General features: G+C 41.0%; 1 protein-coding gene across 2 annotated transcripts in view; it reads right to left on the bottom strand.

Annotated features, from left to right (window-relative positions):
- Positions 1-734: 734 nt before the first annotated feature.
- Positions 735-18,662, bottom strand: part of LOC138759325 (E3 ubiquitin/ISG15 ligase TRIM25-like) — a 38,346-nt gene continuing 20,418 nt past the window's right edge. For both annotated transcript variants that reach the window (XM_069929544.1, XM_069929545.1), the window contains exons 8-13: positions 15,269-15,370; positions 13,947-14,057; positions 10,811-10,896; positions 9,334-9,400; positions 5,793-5,923; positions 735-3,545 (exon numbers count right to left, since the gene is read on the bottom strand). In XM_069929544.1, coding sequence (XP_069785645.1) covers positions 3,447-3,545; positions 5,793-5,923; positions 9,334-9,400; positions 10,811-10,896; positions 13,947-14,057; positions 15,269-15,370 — 596 coding nt within the window. In that variant the 3' untranslated portion in view covers positions 735-3,446. The remainder of the gene's footprint in view (positions 3,546-5,792; positions 5,924-9,333; positions 9,401-10,810; positions 10,897-13,946; positions 14,058-15,268; positions 15,371-18,662) is intronic.

Genomic DNA, 18,662 nt, shown 5'->3' with positions numbered 1-18,662 from the left:
AATCGAGTCTGAAGCCTGGCAAGGTTGTCCTCTCTCCTCCGTCTTGTTTGCATGCGCACTCAAAGCATTTGTCAAATCTATCAGCTGGACACGACCATCAGGCGTGATGGTGGGAATGAATCCTGGCCCTCGATTTCAGGAAACATTCCTCCATGAAGTTTAGTATTCCATTCATTGAGGAAGTGCCATAAGTAGCCTTTTTCCAACACTAATCAGCTTTGAAGAAATGTACCCTCTTAGGGATGTTGAAAAGTGGGACAAATACCCATTATTACAATAAACCGATCAAAGAATTTGTAGAGGAGCACCTTACACACCCCTTAAGGCATAAACCTGCACTGAGGCTGTGCCAAAAGAAGACCTGTGTTTGATGTCTTTATTAATAACCACCAAGAGTTTATTAGTTTTATTAATAAGTCCATTCCCCCAATAGTGAGAATCAAGCTGGGTGAAGTGAAGCTCCACAGTCTTGATGCATCTCAGAGTAAGGTGCACAGACCCAAAAAAAAGTGAAGCATTATTAAAAATCACCAATTAGTTGGGGTCCATTCACCACCTGGAATGCAGTGGTACGAAAAGGTGGCTCAATTCAATCTTCCAACCTTTCCGAGGAGATTAATATTAACCAGAGATATAGCAATGATGAAATCCTCACAATAGCTGGAGTAGGGAGGGAGTGGTGAATTGACATTCCTCAATATTGGTGATTCTCCTACCCAATAATGCATTTGACATTTTAAAATACAGATTTAATTTGAAAAAAAAATTCATGTAAACACTCCACAATGAACAACTTACAATAACATGAGCAGAGTCTGCTATACAGGTAAACTCCGCTTTACAAAAATTCACTTATATGAAGAAACCCATGTTTGCTTTTACCAAGAAATTATAATGGGTTTATAACAAGTTTTCGCTTTTATGAAAATTGCCTCCAATAGTCGTCTTCACTTCACGAATTTTCAGTTTCTGAATGGTTTCTCAAGAACACTCTGCTTTCATAAAGCGGGGTATATTACCTATATTCCCTTTCATTTCTATTGGCCTTTTGATTCACCACAACAAACTTTCATGGTTCATCTTGACCACCAAAGCTTGTGTTTTCCAGAAAGATTTGGTCTGATATTTTCTGAAGACTAACTCATAAATTAAAATAAAACACACTGTTAAGGGTTACAATTATTCATATCAAACTTTTTAAATATCTGTTCAAGGCATATAAAGACAATAAATGGTAGCTTTTTTATTTAAAATTGTAGAGTGTCAAGTCAATTATCAATTTGCACATCCTAGTTACCCAAAGTAATCAATGGAATGATCAGGCCATCTTATTTGGGACTCAGGAAGTCAGGACCAAATGGGTAAAACAGTTCAGAATTACAAAGTGAACTGATTATCATACACAATGGGACAGAACTTGGGCAGGTGAAGAACAGCAATTAGGGAAAGAAAATGACAGACATTCTTTTTACACGGTTATCAAAATAGCTAAAGATCACTCAAAATCCATTTTAATGTATAGTGAACCAAATCCTCAAGACCTTTCACTGCACAGCCACATATAACAAAGAATTTTTTTTTAAATGTCTGGAATCAAACAAGTATAAGGCATTAATAAAAATTGAAAACATTGGAAATACTCAGGAGATTGGGGAATACACAGATTTAATGCTTCAGGCAAGTAGGAGTAAATTAAACCTCTGTGTGGACAGATGAAGCACAAATAATAATTCTTCACATCCCATGACAGTACCATTACTTTTGTGTCTTTCAATATCCCTTTGTATCTACCCTATCACATACATTCTGTTTTCCCTCTGCCCCTCTGAAGATGTATTCTTTGTTCTAAAAATGAACAGAAATGTTAACACCTTCTTTCTCCACTGACGCTGCAGGATCTACTGAAAACTTTCAGCATTGTTTTGATTTCAGATTTCAGCACCTGATTTTTTTTTTTTTTTTTTTGCTTTTCAATCCAGTTCCAGTGACATAGATTCGATCCCCCAAAAGACTGAAACAAAAATATGTTCTGTGACAGCTGATACCATGACTCTTTATTGATTGGAGTCTTGTGGCAATCATGTATCTAATGCTTTCTCCAAATTCACTGAGGGATCAAACCTGCTCTCTCTTTCTCTCTGCAAAATATTCACCTTGTGTCAGGTTTAGCCAAGAAGTTCTTTTGACTTTTAGACTGATTTTAACACCCAATATTTTTCTGTTTGTTTCCATGAATAACTAATGTATAGCTTTGTCTTGGTTGTTTTCAAAGAGATTGGATTCTGATGTTATAAACCTGGACATCCAGCACATGGCACAGAAAATTTCCAGCGTATTGTCTGGTTTAAAATAAAATTCTTCATCCTGTGTACATAATTACAAATGACTTCAAGCAATTAAGCAGACTGTTGGCAGTACATGGGTAGTGAATATTGCCCAATAAAAAAGTGAAATTGGCCAAGAAGATATTTTAAATAAATGTCTAAGTCATGCTAGTCATATTTGGTAAAACAGGACCTAACTTGCCTCTTCTGAGAGGGTTACTAGCTGTGGTGCCAGCGATGTCACTACAAAAGGAACCCATGGAAAAAGTGACTCAGCAACTTAATTCAAGTATCCTTGAAATCGTTAGCAAACACTGAGGACTGGGGACAGCGAATAAGCAGTCTTTGGTGATCTGTGAAGATCATCAAGTCAGGCTTCTCCAATATTAGCATAATCTTGTTTTAAATAGAGGTGAACACAGGATGTGCTCCAAATTGCACAGAGATTGGTCCATGACATTTAAAGGCTCTATCTTGGTGCTCCAATTTTCATCAGTGGGAAAGGAAATGGGAATGTTATGAATAGTAGCATTATGGGTGCATCTGAATGCTGGAAAAATAAACCAGTACATTTTACACTGATTTTTTTTTGTGAAGTTTGTGCATAAAAACTAATACTGATCAAACCATTTTCTAAGCTTGTATGTACTGGAGAGTGAAGCAATCACCATCAATGGTTTAAAATACAACTTGTACATAAAACTAGAGGTGCAATATATTTCAGATATCTTCATTCAATTCCCACACTGTTTTTATGGTCTAAATGTAAATGGATTTTTTTTTAAAAACCCATCTCTAAGCCTCAGAAATGCCCCAAAATTACTGGACTCAGAAAACAAACTCTTTCTAGTGCATCAGGGCAAGAATTCCATGAGTCATCCTCTCAGCTTTTCTCATTATGATTGAGAATTCTGCACTAACCAGAGCTATGGGCAGCTGATGTGTGGTGTGCTGGCAATTATCTTCTATATTGGTTTTTAAATTCTATCCCAGCTTTAAAATACAAAAGTGACCACCCATTCTTTAGCCCAGGCTCCTACTATAAACTAACCACATGACAGCTGTTTGATACAATCTGTGCTGCTATAAATGGCAATGAAGGTCCTGTCTGCTTGCTGCTTCTTAAGTCTTCCATTTAGAGGTAGCTGTAACCATGTTTGTTCTCTGAAGCAAGTCCTTCTGAGCCTGATGCCTCTGTAGAACCTCAACAGCTTCATTGACCTATTCAGAACCACAGATCAGATATGGTAAACAAGGAGAGCACTGTTAACAACTGAACATATTTTTCACTCTTAACCTGTTAATTAAATAACTAATGTAACCATATACTATATATAAAAATCTGAGTACTGCAATTATGTCACCAAACATGCAAAGTGTAAATAACTGTTGCAAATCTTAATGAATATTTACCGTATTTGACAACATACAAGACCCCCCCTACTCATTTAAGCAGGGAATAGTATGATTTTTTTTAGTGTACTTACAGGTAAGCAGAATTTTTTTAATTCAGTTCTCACTCACTTCGCTGTGCGACTTCTCCTCAGCAGGCCGCCCAGCCCCAGGACCCGGCTGTTGGCGATGTTGGCGAACGGGTTGGGCTTCTCACCAACGGAAGTGAGAGGAAAACATGGCCCCACCAAGGGAAAGTGGCCCCCGAAGCTGCGGGCCCACATCCTGGACAGACGCAGCGCCTCTGCGGTTTTCTTGAAGCTGGGCGCATAGCCAACGACCTGCTCAGCAGCCATCACAGCAATGCTGAATGGACAGCGGGGCATCCCTCCCTCCCTGATACCAGGGACAGGTGACAATACCGGGTGGCGGGGAGGAGAACAGCAGGGGGAATCCCTCCCTCCCTGATACTGAGCCATGCAGTGACGGCAATCACCATCAACGTTACTCACCATTATCACCCGAATTTCAACTTTACATACAAGACCCGAGAGATATTTTTGAGCTAATTTTCGGGGAAAATAGTGGGTCTTATATTCCATCAAATACAATAACAACCTTTTATAGGAGCACAAGTGAGAGAGTCCTGGCTGGCTGCATCATTGTGTGGTACAGTAGCTGCAAAGCATCAGTACGGAAGCTCAGTACAGAGGATCATCAAAGCAGCCAAAAGGATGGGGTCTCCCTTTCCTTTATAAGACAACATTTACTGGAAGTGTTGTCTAAAGTGAGCTCAAAGAACTATAGACGGCCCTTTCCATCCAGCGCACAATATCTTTAACCCACTACCATCAAGAAGAAGATACTGGAGCTTCGAGATCACGACAGCAAGGCTGGGAATAACTTCTTCCCATAGGCTGTGAGACAGATGAATAATATCCTGTAACTGTGTAAATCATCCCAAATATTTAGAAATCTTTATTTTAATTATTTATGTGATCGTTATGGTCTGGAGAGATGAGGTTTTGTCAGGTTGTAAATGTACAATCGGTTGATAATAAACTTGAACTTGAAGACAAATTGAAGAAACCTGTGTTCGCTATCCAAAATAAATTTGAATGGGTCTTCGCTTTTACAAAAATAGCCTTCAATAGCAGTAAATGGGTCTTCGCTTTACACCATTTCAGCTTACGAAAGGTTTCATCGGAACACTCTACTTTCGTAAAGCAGGGTCTACCCGTCTAACATCAACACATAGCACATTCTTTCTCTCTGCCTCTTGGTCCAAGCTCCGGACATCACTGGGCGGGTAAGATGTGCACTACACAAGCTGAGCCATAGTACTGTGATAGATCAGTGTTTGCAGAGAGCCACATCCCCATTGGTACAGGGAGCCAGGAGTGTGTGTGAAAGATCCTGTCGATAAGGGTATGTACATTTGTGTAAGCTTGTAGAGAATAGGTGGTCACTGGTATTGGAGTCCAACCTGGGTCCGATGTGAATGTCTATATGGTTGTTTAGTAATACAGTAATTGAGTATTGTTTGACATTCTCCCATTTGTCTCCTGTGTGTTCATTAGTTACCTGTGATTGTAACCCTTGTGTCCAGACTCGCCTCTCTGTGAACCCACCAAATCTGATACTCTTCCAAACACAACTACCAGTTCATCAATCAAGTAATGAGATTTTAAATTTTTTAAAAATTAAATTTAGACATACAGCATGGTAACAAGCCCTTTCAGCCCTCAAACCTGTGCTGCCCAAGCACCCCAATTAACCTACAAATCCTCCCCACCCCGTACATTTTGAAAGGTGGGAGGAAACCCATGCAGACACGAGAAGAATTCGAATTGGAACCCGACTCACCAGCGCCGTAACTGCTCTATGCTAACTGTGCATTAATAAATTTATCTTGAAGAAAATAAACAATTTTGACCAATTTTGTTGAAATGTATCAGAAGTTAAAAAAAAATGGCAATTCTTTTTTTAAGCTAGCACTATCCTGATCCCAGATTCTAAATGCAAAGGATTTCACCCTTTAAGTTATTTTAATTTAATTTAGATTATTCCAGTTACCTTTGAGCAAAGGGACTCTGAACACTCCAAGTATTGCAGCAGTTCTGAGTTTTCCAGCTCCAACAGCATACCAGTGATCTTGCCCGCCAAGGAAGGATACAAAATTTGTATCAACTTGAAAAGTCGTTCACCTAAAAATAGGTAAGACAGAAAATAGTTCTGGAGGATGTCATCTTCAATAAGTAAGCCTGTCCAAACAGCTGAATAACTTGCTCTATCCTTCACACAAGGTGACCATTAGCTTCGAAATAACTGGAAATGATTACTGGCTGACATTCACGGTGCAAGAGAGTTTTGCCACTCGTTAGCCTCTGCATGAATGTTGTCTCGGTCTCACAGCATGAAGGCATGCATTGCTTCATTTCCCAAAAGATGCGAAAGGAACAAATCATCTGCAAATTATAACACATTCCAACCCATAATTGCAGGAAACAGGTGGGTGTAAACACAAAGTTAAATTCAATGAGCTTGTATAGTATAGAACAGTGGTTTTCAAGCTTTTTCTTTCCACTCACATACCACCTTAAGTAATCCCTAATCCATAGATGCTCTGCGATGGCAGTGTTACTGCTGAGGAGGACACGGGAAGCAGAGAACAGTGCTAATCCGCAGGGTCCAACTTCCCGGTCTCAATGTCGATGGTTCTGTACGGGCTTTAAACAGCTGGCAAAAGGAGCTGATGGTGTTTTAATTAAAATCCTGCAACTGAGGGGTCCGTACCCAGAGGGTGGCGTCTGTTCTCGACAGTGGCTATGAGGTGTTGCATACTCTGAGGGAGCAGCAGACCGGTGCAGGACACCAGAAATGGGGACATTGCTTCTCGTTGAGAAGGAGAAATGTAGATGATCCTATAGGCCGGTGAACACAGCAGTGGACCAGTGAGGGGTTCAGCAACTGAAGGACCCACCAAGGTTACAGCAAAAAGCTCACATAGGCTGGCTCATGGGAACCAGGTTTCAGAACCGAGATTCGAGAGAATGCAGAGGGAAAGAAGGGCTCCCGAAGGGGCTCTAGCATTAAAGGCTTCCCGATCGTATTGGAGGTCTGGATCTGGAGCTCGGGTTACTAATGGAGCCAACAGCTACAGAGGCTGCAGGAGCACTGGAGCTCTTTTGCTTCTCTTTCTCCTACAGTAAGGGGTACTGGGTAATACTAATGGTGACTCTTTGTCTGCCTTTCTGCAGGCAGAAAGAAAATGTGCATAATATTACATGACTTCTTCTTCAGCATGATGCTGAACCAAGCCATGAAAGACCTCAACAATGAAGACACTGTTTACATCCGGTACCGCACGGATGGTAGTCTCTTCAATCTGAGGCGCCTGCAGGCTCACACCAAGACACAAGAGCAACTTGTCCGTGAACTACTCTTTGCAGACGATGCCGCTTTAGTTGCCCATTCAGAGCCAGCTCTTCAGCGTTTGACGTCCTGTTTTGCGGAAACTGCCAAAATGTTTGGCCTGGAAGTCAGCCTGAAGAAAACTGAAGTCCTCCATCAGCCAGCTCCCCACCATGACTACCAGCCCCCCCACATCTCCATCGGGCACACAAAACTCAAAACGGTCAACCAGTTTACCTTTCTTGGCTGCACCATTTCATCGGATGCAAGGATCGACAACGAGATAGACAACACACTCGCCAAGGCAAATAGCGCCTTTGGAAGACTACATAAAAGAGTCTGGAAAAACAACCAACTGAAAAACCTCACAAAGATAAGCGTATACAGAGCCGTTGTCATACCCACACTCCTGTTCGGCTCCGAATCATGGGTCCTTTACCGGCATCACCTACGGCTCCTAGAACGCTTCCACCAGCGTTGTCTCCGCTCCATCCTCAACATTCATTGGAGCGACTTCATCTCCAACATCGAAGTACTCGAGATGGCAGAGGCCGACAGCATCGAATCCACGCTGCTGAATATCAAACTGCGCAGGGTTGGTCACGTCTCCAGAATGGAGGACCATCGCCTTCCCAAGATCGTGTTATATGGCGAGCTCTCCAATGGCCACCGAGACAGAGGTGCACCAAAGAAGAGGTACAAGGACTGCCTACAGAAAGCTCTTGGTGCCTGCCACATTGACCATCGCCAGTGTGCTGATATCGCCTCAAACCATGCATCTTGGCGCCTCACAGTTCGGCGGGCAGCAACCTCCTTTGAAGAAGACCGCAGAGCCCACCTCACTGTCAAAAGACAAAGGAGGAAAAACCCAACACCCAACCCCATCCCACCAATTTTCCCTTGCAACCGCTGCACCGTGTCTGCCTGTCCCGCATCGGACTTGTCAGCCACAAATGAGCCTGCAGCTGACGTGGACATTACCCCTCCATAAATCTTTGTCCGCGAAGCCAAGCCAAAGAAAGAAGAAGATGACTCTTGAATCCTGACTCGAATAATTCTTGACATTCCCAATCGCCCTCTGCCTTTGGACGATCAATAGAGTGGAGTTTAGTATAGAGGTTCATGCAAGTTTGGAGGATATGGCATGGAGGAGTATTTATAATCTTAGAGTGATGCAAATTGTAAAACTGGGTGGCCAAAACATTTTGGAGTCACAGGCCAAATAATATTAAATCCAGCAGTTTTCAACTAGTTACACTGCAAAAGAAACAGGGACTTTCGACCAGAAAACACCTGTGCCATTGAAGTTTAATTTTCTATCAAAGTAACTATATCACCCCACTGAATAGTGTAACTGTTGACATTATAGTAGTTTATTGAAGTGCTCACCTATTACAGTTGGTATTTCTGTATCTGCAGCTATTAAATTTAATTTAAATGAATAGAATAAAACTCTTTAAAAATCTCATTCAAAAAGCAATGTAAAATAAAAAAGACGGCTGCAAAATAAGAAGAGGAGAAAAGATCAAGAAAGGGACAAGGCCATCCCCAACATTCCTCCACAACTCTCAGTGAATACAGTTCATGGCCCAAGTGTCCACCTTAATGATTATAATGCAATGTGTAAATCTGTAGATAGGCTATTAATGACAAGCTATTAAATTAACAGATTCCTTGCAAATCAAACAAACTCCCCCTTGACTGCTGTGAAAAAGTATTCTTTTTCCCCACCGTGTCTGAATATTTTCCATCCTTTTGGTTCTGCCTCATTTAATCAACTGAGAAAACATTTTTAAAAAAAAACTGAGGTAAATATTTTAATCGACGAATAACATTGCAACAGTTGGTCAACTGCTCATAAGAAAATGGCAGCGACATCTCGTGTTGAAACTAAGAAGTGCAACGTACAATTTCTTCTTAGAGACTATGTTCTAATGGCCATATTCCATTTTATTTTCTAAAATTCACCCTGGGCCTCTTAAAGATGGGCAACAGGCTGCAGTTAGCCTGGAGTTGTAGTTTGGCCACCCCTGATTTAAGGTTTAGTAAATACTGGAGAATATAATGCAAAGTTGAGAGCATAAACATAACAATTTACTCTAGCACACTGGACAGCTTCTATCCAAATGATTTTTTTTTCTTTCTACCACATCACTTACTGTAAATGCAAGGCTTAATCCATGATTAACTGAATTTCACATACCTAAGATTTGTTTCTGTTCCTGGGGGCGGAGTCCTGAGAGCACCATGGCTGTGAGAGGCTCCTGCTCCTGTTGTGACAATACAGTGAGAAAGGTAAAGGAACAGTAACCGGTTGTTACATGGCCCATTGCACTCTTGAAAACTTCCCTTTAGCAAATGTCCTTTTCATGACCCTAACTTTTCATTGAAAAAAACAACTTTTATCCCTACTAGATTACTAGTAGAGATTTTTTTTTTTTTCTTTTCATTATTAAGACAAACAAGTAAAGGAGGGTTAAACTACAGATTATGGATCATATCATAAGGCAAAGGAGGAAAAACCCAACCCCAACCAACCAATTTTCCCCTGCAACCGCTGCAATCGTGTCTGCCTGTCCCGCATCGGACTTGTCAGCCACAAACGAGCATGCAGCTGACGTGGACTTTTTACCCCCTCCATAAATCTTCGTCCGCGAAGCCAAGCCAAAGAGAGATGGATCATATCATGATGATCACATCAGAAATGTTTAAAATATCTTATATAAGGGAATTTTACATGTATTATTTGCATAATTTTTGTATTCAATGTTATTTTTGGACATAGTAGGAGTTATGATTTAATTGTTTAATTATTATAATGATAGAATTTGATGTCCTGAATGAAATAAGTTATGTAATAATCATGATCATGCTTCTAATTTGTAATTGATACGTGATATGGCATATATGATTTAATTTACATTATCATTAATAAACCTTGTGTAAAGTGTTTTTGTTAAACTCAATAAAAATATTTTAAAAAGAAAAAACAACTTCTTCAATTAATGTTTTTTTTAATATACTTGACTACAGGTGATAATTCTCATCATTTTCAAAAAATATCCTCATATTAAGATTCCTCTATCGTTACAGACATTTTTTATCTACTTTTTTTTTAAAACAAAGGTTCCCTTACAGTTATATTTCTCTAAACCTCTACACGGGTTTACAGTGGAGATTACTGTAACGTGGGTTATGCAGTAATTCACCCTCTGCCAGAATTGATCCTGCACACCTCAATTTGTTTACCACTGTAGCTCTTCAGACCATATCTAATAATGCAAATGATAACAAATTAATTGTAGTGATTATTACGTGCAGGTAAAACACTAAAATAAGGGTTTCATGAAGCAATTTTTAACGGTACTGGAATCACATATGCAAACCCTGCACAGCATGGTTGATTACGACTCTGTCGGACAAAGCACATGATCCACCACACATGGGAGATAGAGGTCTGATCCATTACTGGCACACTCAACAATTATTTGTCCCTTCACAGGGATCCAAGGTGGTATCGCAATATTTTAGCGGCATAAATCCAAGCGACATGATTCATGTGCTAGATTTAAAGCTAAGGCAATTGGGAGCGCACAAGGACTACAGTTCCAAGAGACCAAGTTAGTAAATATTGAGGCAATAAAAGAACAATAACATGCTTAAAAAAATATTGTTCATACCTGATGCCTAATTCGAGTTAGTGCCTGTATTGAAGGTAGGACAGGTGTCTTATATGGAGCAATGGTACATCGGCCACTCATCATATCTGAGGTACAAAATGTTCACACTAAGTGTGTGCGATAAAATTGAAATTAAAATATTTTTGACTTATGAAATAAAGTATTTCTGCAAGTTATTAATGTTATTGGCTTCAATTTATATACTGTGTCATTAAATATGGGATGCACTTCACTCAAACATTTTCGGAAATCTATCATAATTGAAAATAGTAAAGTAGGGGTGGGCAACCTGTGGCCTGCGTGCCGGATCCAAATTTATCTGGCCTGGTTCGTGCCCCACCTCCCCGCTCTCGGTGAGTTGGAGAACTCTCCCTTCCCTCTGCTGTGAATACACACCCACCCTCTGCGCTGGAGAACCCCACCCTCTGCACAAGACTCCCCCCCCACCCCGACATCTGCACTGGAGACACCCCTGCCCTCTGTGCGAGATTCCCCCTTGACCTCTGCACTGGAGACTGCCCCTCCCCACCCTCTGAGCATGACTTCCCCCACCCTCTGCCCTGGAGACTCTCCCCCCTGCCCTCTGCGCTGGAGACCCCTCCCCCACCCGCTGCGCTGGAGACCCATTCCCCCGCCTGCTGCACTAGAGGGAATATCATGTCAGGCCCTGGGTATTTATCTACCTTGGTTCCCTAATTAAGTGATTAAACTAATTGGTATGGATTTCTCCCATTCATTTGAATTAAGGTTGTGACATTTAAGCTGGATTTAACTGCGGGCTCTGACAGCATCTATGGAGAGCGGCTAACAGATAAGATTCTAGTTTAGGCCTCTTCAGTTCTGATAAAGGGACTCATTCCCAAAATGTTAATGGTTTCTCTTCACACGTATGTTATCTGACCTGCTGAGATTTTCCAGCAATTATAGTTTGTGTTTTATTTTCAGTGCCCATTGTACCCTTGCCATATTTTCTTCATTAGACATTTATCCAATTCTATTTTAATAGTTTCTATTTAACATGAATCCATCATCCTATCATACTATAGACTTAAACTTTCATCCAAACTGTGCATGAAAACAAATCAATTCTTCATTTTGACTGGTTCTTTGCCAATCACCTTAAATCTATGCTTTCTAGTTATCAGCCCAACAGCTTTAGTTATTATAATACCACAATTCTCACTCTGAAATATAAGGCTCCTTCATGCTTGAATGCAATTATCAAGATTGTATATTATAGTGACAGATAGTGAGAAATTTCATGAGCTTTTAAGGTTTACCTAATGGTAAAAAATAAATTGGGCTTATTCGCAAATGCAAATAATCAGGTACAGTTTTTACCATGAATTAGCTCTGCAAAAAAAATGTACATAAACTCATGAAACAATGCAGCACCAAAGACCAATCTCAGACAACTGCTCTATGTGGGAACTACCCAACAAGATCGTTCAACTCCCATGTTCCCAAGTTCTCACATCCTTTTCCATCAGAGTGGTCATCTTACAATTTAACATTAAAAGTGAATGCATTACTCAATTGGGCAGATAAAAACAACCTTTTACCAAAAAGGTTTCTCCTTATAAGGCCACCATATGCTAAATATGTTCCCTCTTTCATTAGATCCTTCTGCCTATTGAACTCTAAGCTCAGCATTTGTTTTTCATTTTAAATATTCTTTATTAGAATTTCTCGTTTTATCCTCAAGGACAGTATGGCAAAGTGCACCTAGCTTAGAGATGATCTATGTGCCTCAAAGTTTTAGGATGTAAATCCAAAGGCTTAAAGACACAAATGATCTAGCATGATACTGAAAAGGTTCTCTCCTGTTGAAGGCACTGGATTTTAGATGGAATATTAAATCAAAGCTGTGTCTCTCTTTTCAAGTGCATATAAAAGAACTCAGGGCACCCATCCTCTAACATTACATCCACACCCTTTGCAATGACAGGGTGTTGATGCTGAACCAAGCCATGAAAGACCTCAACAATGAAGACGCTGTTTACATTTGGTACCGCACGGATGGCAGTCTCTTCAATCTGAGGCGCCTGCAAGCTCACACCAAGACACAAGAGCAACTTGTCCGTGAACTACTCTTTGCAGACGATGCCGCTTTAGTTGCCCATTCAGAGCCAGCTCTTCAGCGCTTGACATCCTGTTTTGTGGAAACTGCCAAAATGTTTGGCCTGGAAGTCACCCTGAAGAAAACTGAGGTCCTCCATCAGCCAGCTCCCCACCATGACTACCAGCCCCCCCACATCTCCATCAGGCACACAAAACTCAAAACGGTCAACCAGTTTCTCGGCTGCACCATTTCATCAGATGCAAGGATCGACAACGAGATAGACAACACACTCGCCAAGGCAAATAGCACCTTTGGAAGACTACACAAAAGAGTCTGGAAAAACAACCAAATGAAAAACCTCACAAAGATAGGCGTTTACAGAGCTGTTGTCATACCCACACTCCTGTTCGGCTCCGAATCATGGGTCCTCTACCGGCATCACCTACGGCTCCTAGAACGCTTCCACCAGCGTTGTCTCCGCTCCATCCTCAACATTCATTGGAGCGACTTCATCCCTAACATCGAAGTACTCGAGATGGCAGAGGCCGACAGCATCGAATCCACGCTGTTGAAGATCCAACTGCGCTGGGTAGGTCACGTCTCCAGAATGGAGGACCATCGCCTTCCCAAGATCGTGTTATATGGCGAGCTCTCCACTGGCCATCGTGTCAGAGGTGCACCAAAGAAGAGGAACAAGGACTGCCTAAAGAAATCTCTTTGTGCCTGCCACATTGACCACCACCAGTGGGCTGATATCACCTCAAACCGTGCATCTTGGCGCCTCACAGTTTGGCGGGCAGCAACCTCCATTGAAGAAGACCGCAGAGCCCACCTCACTGACAAAAGACAAAGGAGGAAAAACCCAACACCCAACCCCAACCAACAAATTTTCCCCTGCAACCGTGTCTGCCTTGTCCCGCATCGGACTTGTCAGCCACAAACGAGCCTGCAGCTGACGTGGACATTTACCCCTCCATAAATCTTCGTCCACGAAGCCAAGCCAAAGAGAAGAAGAAAAGATACAAATATAAATCTTTCTATGTGTATTTGTGCTGCTTTGCTTTCCAGCCTTACCCTTTAGATGATTGGCTGGAGGTCCTCTAAGACCATGAGCATTTGCAACTGAGACTGGTGGAGGCCATGACATGATCCTGTAAGCGTCGTTTGGCAAAGACTGGAAAGGTGCTGAAAAGCAAAATAAAACCAGCATTATACCAATGTTTCCTTTCGGTATGTCGCACAAAAATAGGGAAACAAAATAACTTTTTTAACCATTGGCTTCCTCAGGAAAAGTATAGTTATTTAAGAAAAATATCTGCCAAGGCCATGTGAAATACCCATAAATGACAAAGGTGACTTGGGCTGTTTAGGCAGCTTCAACAAAATTTAAACCAGAATGCTTCACTTCTCATTTAAACAAGAGAAGGAGAATCTCCTATATTTCTATGAGGCAATGATAGATTTTACACACAAAATTGTGAACCTGAAACCCATTTCTGGTATTTCAGAGACTAAACTTGTACTTCCTTTTATCTCTCTTTATTAAGACCTGTGCTGTACCTTTTGTATTCTTGAATCCATGTATGGCATCAAAATACACATTGTATTCTAAGATGCATTAATGTCCAAATCATTCTTACACATAAAATACTTAACAATTGAAAATGTACCCTAAAAACACACAAATCTCCAATTTCAAAGAGCTTAGTTTCAAAAGTATAACTCTCCTGTGGGTATTTTCCTATGCTACATATTCTTGAGTTCAACAATGGGCAGAATTTATTTTACTCATTCCAAGGATGAGGATTTTGCAGACCGAGTCTCCCCATCCATAATCGTGATGGTGGTAATACTACAGTCTAAGGTGTGGGACTACCCACAAGGCAAATAGGGAGGGAGAGCTAGGATGTTAGTCCAGTGATGAAGAGAAAAGTAATACATTTGCGTATCAGGAGAGGGTTTATCTTGGAGGCTAATAAATTGAGCCTATTTATGTTCTTCCATACATCTTACTGCTTTGACACAACTTTCTGTCTTTATTTCTGAGTACATTTCATGCTCTCAAAGTAAAGCTAAATGCCAATTTAACATCTTTCATTTCTCATTCCATAACAATGAGTTAATTTAATGTGGAAATAACAGCATTTGTTGCATGAATTTTCTACCCATGAAGGACAAAACCCAAATGACTGAAATTCACTTTTATCTGGAGTTGTTGAGATGCAATCAATCCTTGTATGCATCAAGGCACACTGGATTCAAAACCAGCTTCCATGAGACAAATGCTAACATCTTGCTGTTAACATGACCTACGATCATCCAACACTTGTGCTGTAACCTTGACAATATGCTACATGCATTTAATCACTTACAATCGTAACTGAAGACCTTCTTACCATTTAGCTGGGGAGTGACCACTGCCCAAAGACCTGATGATTCCATTATTGACTGTTGATGGGCATCTTGGTGAGGAAGATTTGGTAAGGATTGGAAATCACCTGCAACATTTTTAAAAATTATAGCCAATTACTTCATGCAATTACAGTAAAATCCCTGTTAATTGGAATTCAAGCAACCGGCAAAAAAATAGGAAATAAATAAATAATATCTCAGCTCGAAAGGTACATAAAAATAAACCAGAATTTTCTGATAGGTGTTTTAGGCATGGTATAGATGTTGGTACCTCTTTACAGGCCATCTGGTTATGCACAAAATCAAGACCCTTTTGGATAGAATTAAGGGAGGTGTTGACAAAAATTTTGGGGATGAATGTCCCTCTAGACCTGGAATTGGTTCTTCTGGGGAATTTGGCAGTTATAAAAGTTAACTTCTCTGGAAGTAAATCTAAATTTATTAAAATTGGTGTTGTCAATAGCCTGGAAATGTATTAGCAGTAACATGGAAATCCCATTCCCTCCTTCACATTGTTCGTTGGAACAGGGATATGCAAAATTGTATTCCCATTGAGATTACTTATAGTTTTAAGAATAGATAGTGTTTGTCAAAATTTGGCAACCTTGTTTAGATTACATAAATGCTCAGATTGTACAATTTATTTTGATATTTGTCAATTAGTATACTCCCATTTATAAATTTAATAATTTTTAAATGATGTTACTCTGAGATGTCGAACTTTGTTCCTGTTGCTTTTTCTTTTCTATTTTCTTTCTTTTTATCTCCTTCTGTTCCCTGCTGTCTGTCACCTTTTCTTTTGAATCTGGGGAGGGGCGCAGGGAAAAGAGGAACTCTCCTGTCCTTTTTGTTTTCTTTCTCGGACCTTATGAATGTTTTTCTATGATTTTATTATATTATTGAGTCCTATATTTGATATTTTCTTAAAACTTAAATATAATAGTCTACAAAAAAAAAGATAAATAAATAAAGATTAAAATCAATAAGAACAAATAAAAGTTTAAAATTGTAAGAGTTAATTTTCCCCAAAGCAACACAACCTGGTGGTGAAGATGGAAGTAAACATTCACCCATTGGAGCGCCCTGATCGTGCCTCACTCACAGCAGCTGTTTAAATAAGGTTTCAATAAAGTTGTGCTTGAATAAAATGGCGGTGCCCAAGATGAAGAACTGTCCAATACCACTTGCCACTGGGGTGACTCCCACAAAGTGCCTCCCTATCCCTGATTCTTTATCTTTATTAGTATACAGGTGCCTAACCTTTTATCCAGGATCGGGCACCTGCCATTGTTTGGAATCATTTTGATTTCCATCCATTTAAGCCCGACCGAGCCGCACTCCTGCATCCACCCCCCACCCCTTCCCGAGTCGCGCTGCCGTCTTTCTCCTCCACCCCTTGCCCGCCCAAGTCACGCAGCTGTCTCTCTCCAAGCTGCTTGGGGAATGATGGGTAGCAATGATGGCCATTCATCCATCGCCAGGCCAACTGAAAGCACCGTGATGCTGGACGGGTATCAGTATAGCCAACTCAGAGGCACTTATAAAGTAGCAGAACACGATGGGATACACAGCAGTTGAGCTAGGGTCTCATCCGGTCATATTTGATGTCAAACTCCACCTTTGATAAGCAGATGTCACCTACCAAAAACAGTGCTGGTTTTTGGAATTACGGATAAAAAGTTAGGCACCTGTATTATTAAGTATATTAGTAAGGCTTTACCTATCTCGGCTGCACCATTTCATCAGATGCAAGGATCAACAATGAGATAGACAACAGTCTCGCCAAGGCAAATAGCGCCTTTGGAAGACTACACAAAAGAGTCTGGAAAAACAACCAACTGAAAAACCTCACAAAGATAAGCATATACAGAGCCGTTGTCATACCCACACTCCTGTTCGGCTCCGAATCATGGGTCCTCTACCGGCACCACCTACGGCTCCTAGAACGCTTCCACCAGCGTTGTCTCCGCTCCATCCTCAACATCCATTGGAGCGCTTTCATCCCTAACGTCGAAGTACTCGAGATGGCAGAGGTCGACAGCATCGAGTCCACGCTGTTGAAGATCCAGCTGCGCTGGATGGGTCACGTCTCCAGAATGGAGGACCATCGCCTTCCCAAGATCGTGTTATATGGCGAGCTCTCCACTGGCCACCGTGACAGAGGTGCACCAAAGAAAAGGTACAAGGACTGCCTAAAGAAATCTCTTGGTGCCTGCCACATTGACCACCGCCAGTGGGCTGATAACGCCTCAAACCGTGCATCTTGGCGTATCACAGTTTGGCGGGCAGCAACCTCCTTTGAAGAAGACCGCAGAGCCCACCTCACTGACAAAAGGCAAAGGAGGAAAAACCCAACACCCAACCCCAACCCACCAATTTTCCCCTGCAACCGCTGCAACCGTGTCTGCCTGTCCCGCATCGGACTTGTCAGCCACAAACGAGCCTGCAGCTGACGTGGACTTTTTACCCCCTCCATAAATCTTCGTCCGCGAAGCCAAGCCAAAGAAAGAAAGAAAGAAAGAAGGCTTTATCTGTAAACTTGTGGGAGGGGATTCATTTATGATGGTGGCATGGTTAGTGTAGAGGTTAGCACAGTGCCAGTGACTGGGGTTCGAATTTAAATTTAAATAAGTTACACAAATTAACAGATTACATAATTAAGGACCACAATACTGATTTTTTTTTTCAAATTACTTTACATTTTGCACTGTCTTTTTAACTGTTTCTTCTTAATACTGGTGTATTAGTTAGTCATTTTAAGTGTGATTCTCAAGCAACCGGAACATTTGCGTATCTGGCATCTACCAATCCCCTGTAGGTGCCAGAGGATACTGGGGGAGGGGGGAGGCTTTAACTGTTTAACTTCTGAGCAACAGGTGATGCAGCAGTTCTTCTCACCAAGCTCTGACCTATTATCAAGGTATTTGCTATTGACCTTTCTGTCCTACCCTAAATGAACATCGAAGTTCTATTTGTCACGAGCCCAGAGGTCCCCAAAACCCGGCAGCAATAGAAATTCATCAAGACAAATAGTTACTGAAACAAAAGTTGCTTTTAATTTTCTTTAAACATAAAAACAGGATCAAACTTTAACTTATTACTATTAACTTCACTTAACCCCCTTTTAATTCTAAGCGCACATGTATGTAATGTGTATTTGTTCGGAAAAGTTCTTTGATTCACAGTCCAATCTCACTTCTCACGCTTCCAAGTTCACCGGTATCAGGCATTTCTTCTACTGCACACAGAATTGAACATTTATGAATTTTCACCAAGCTCTGGTGCCTAAAGTTAAATGGTTACCACTCAGGAAGGTTCTTGTTAGTTTCAGAGAGAGATTCGTTGCCCGTTGGACACACACAAGCTGATTTACTTCCA

This window comes from Narcine bancroftii, chromosome 3 (genome assembly GCF_036971445.1).
Source record: "Narcine bancroftii isolate sNarBan1 chromosome 3, sNarBan1.hap1, whole genome shotgun sequence".
In the NCBI taxonomy this organism is placed as follows: Eukaryota; Metazoa; Chordata; class Chondrichthyes; order Torpediniformes; family Narcinidae; genus Narcine; species Narcine bancroftii.
The sequence above is the reverse complement of the archived record's forward strand: the minus strand, read 5'-3'. Positions and strand labels throughout refer to the sequence as shown.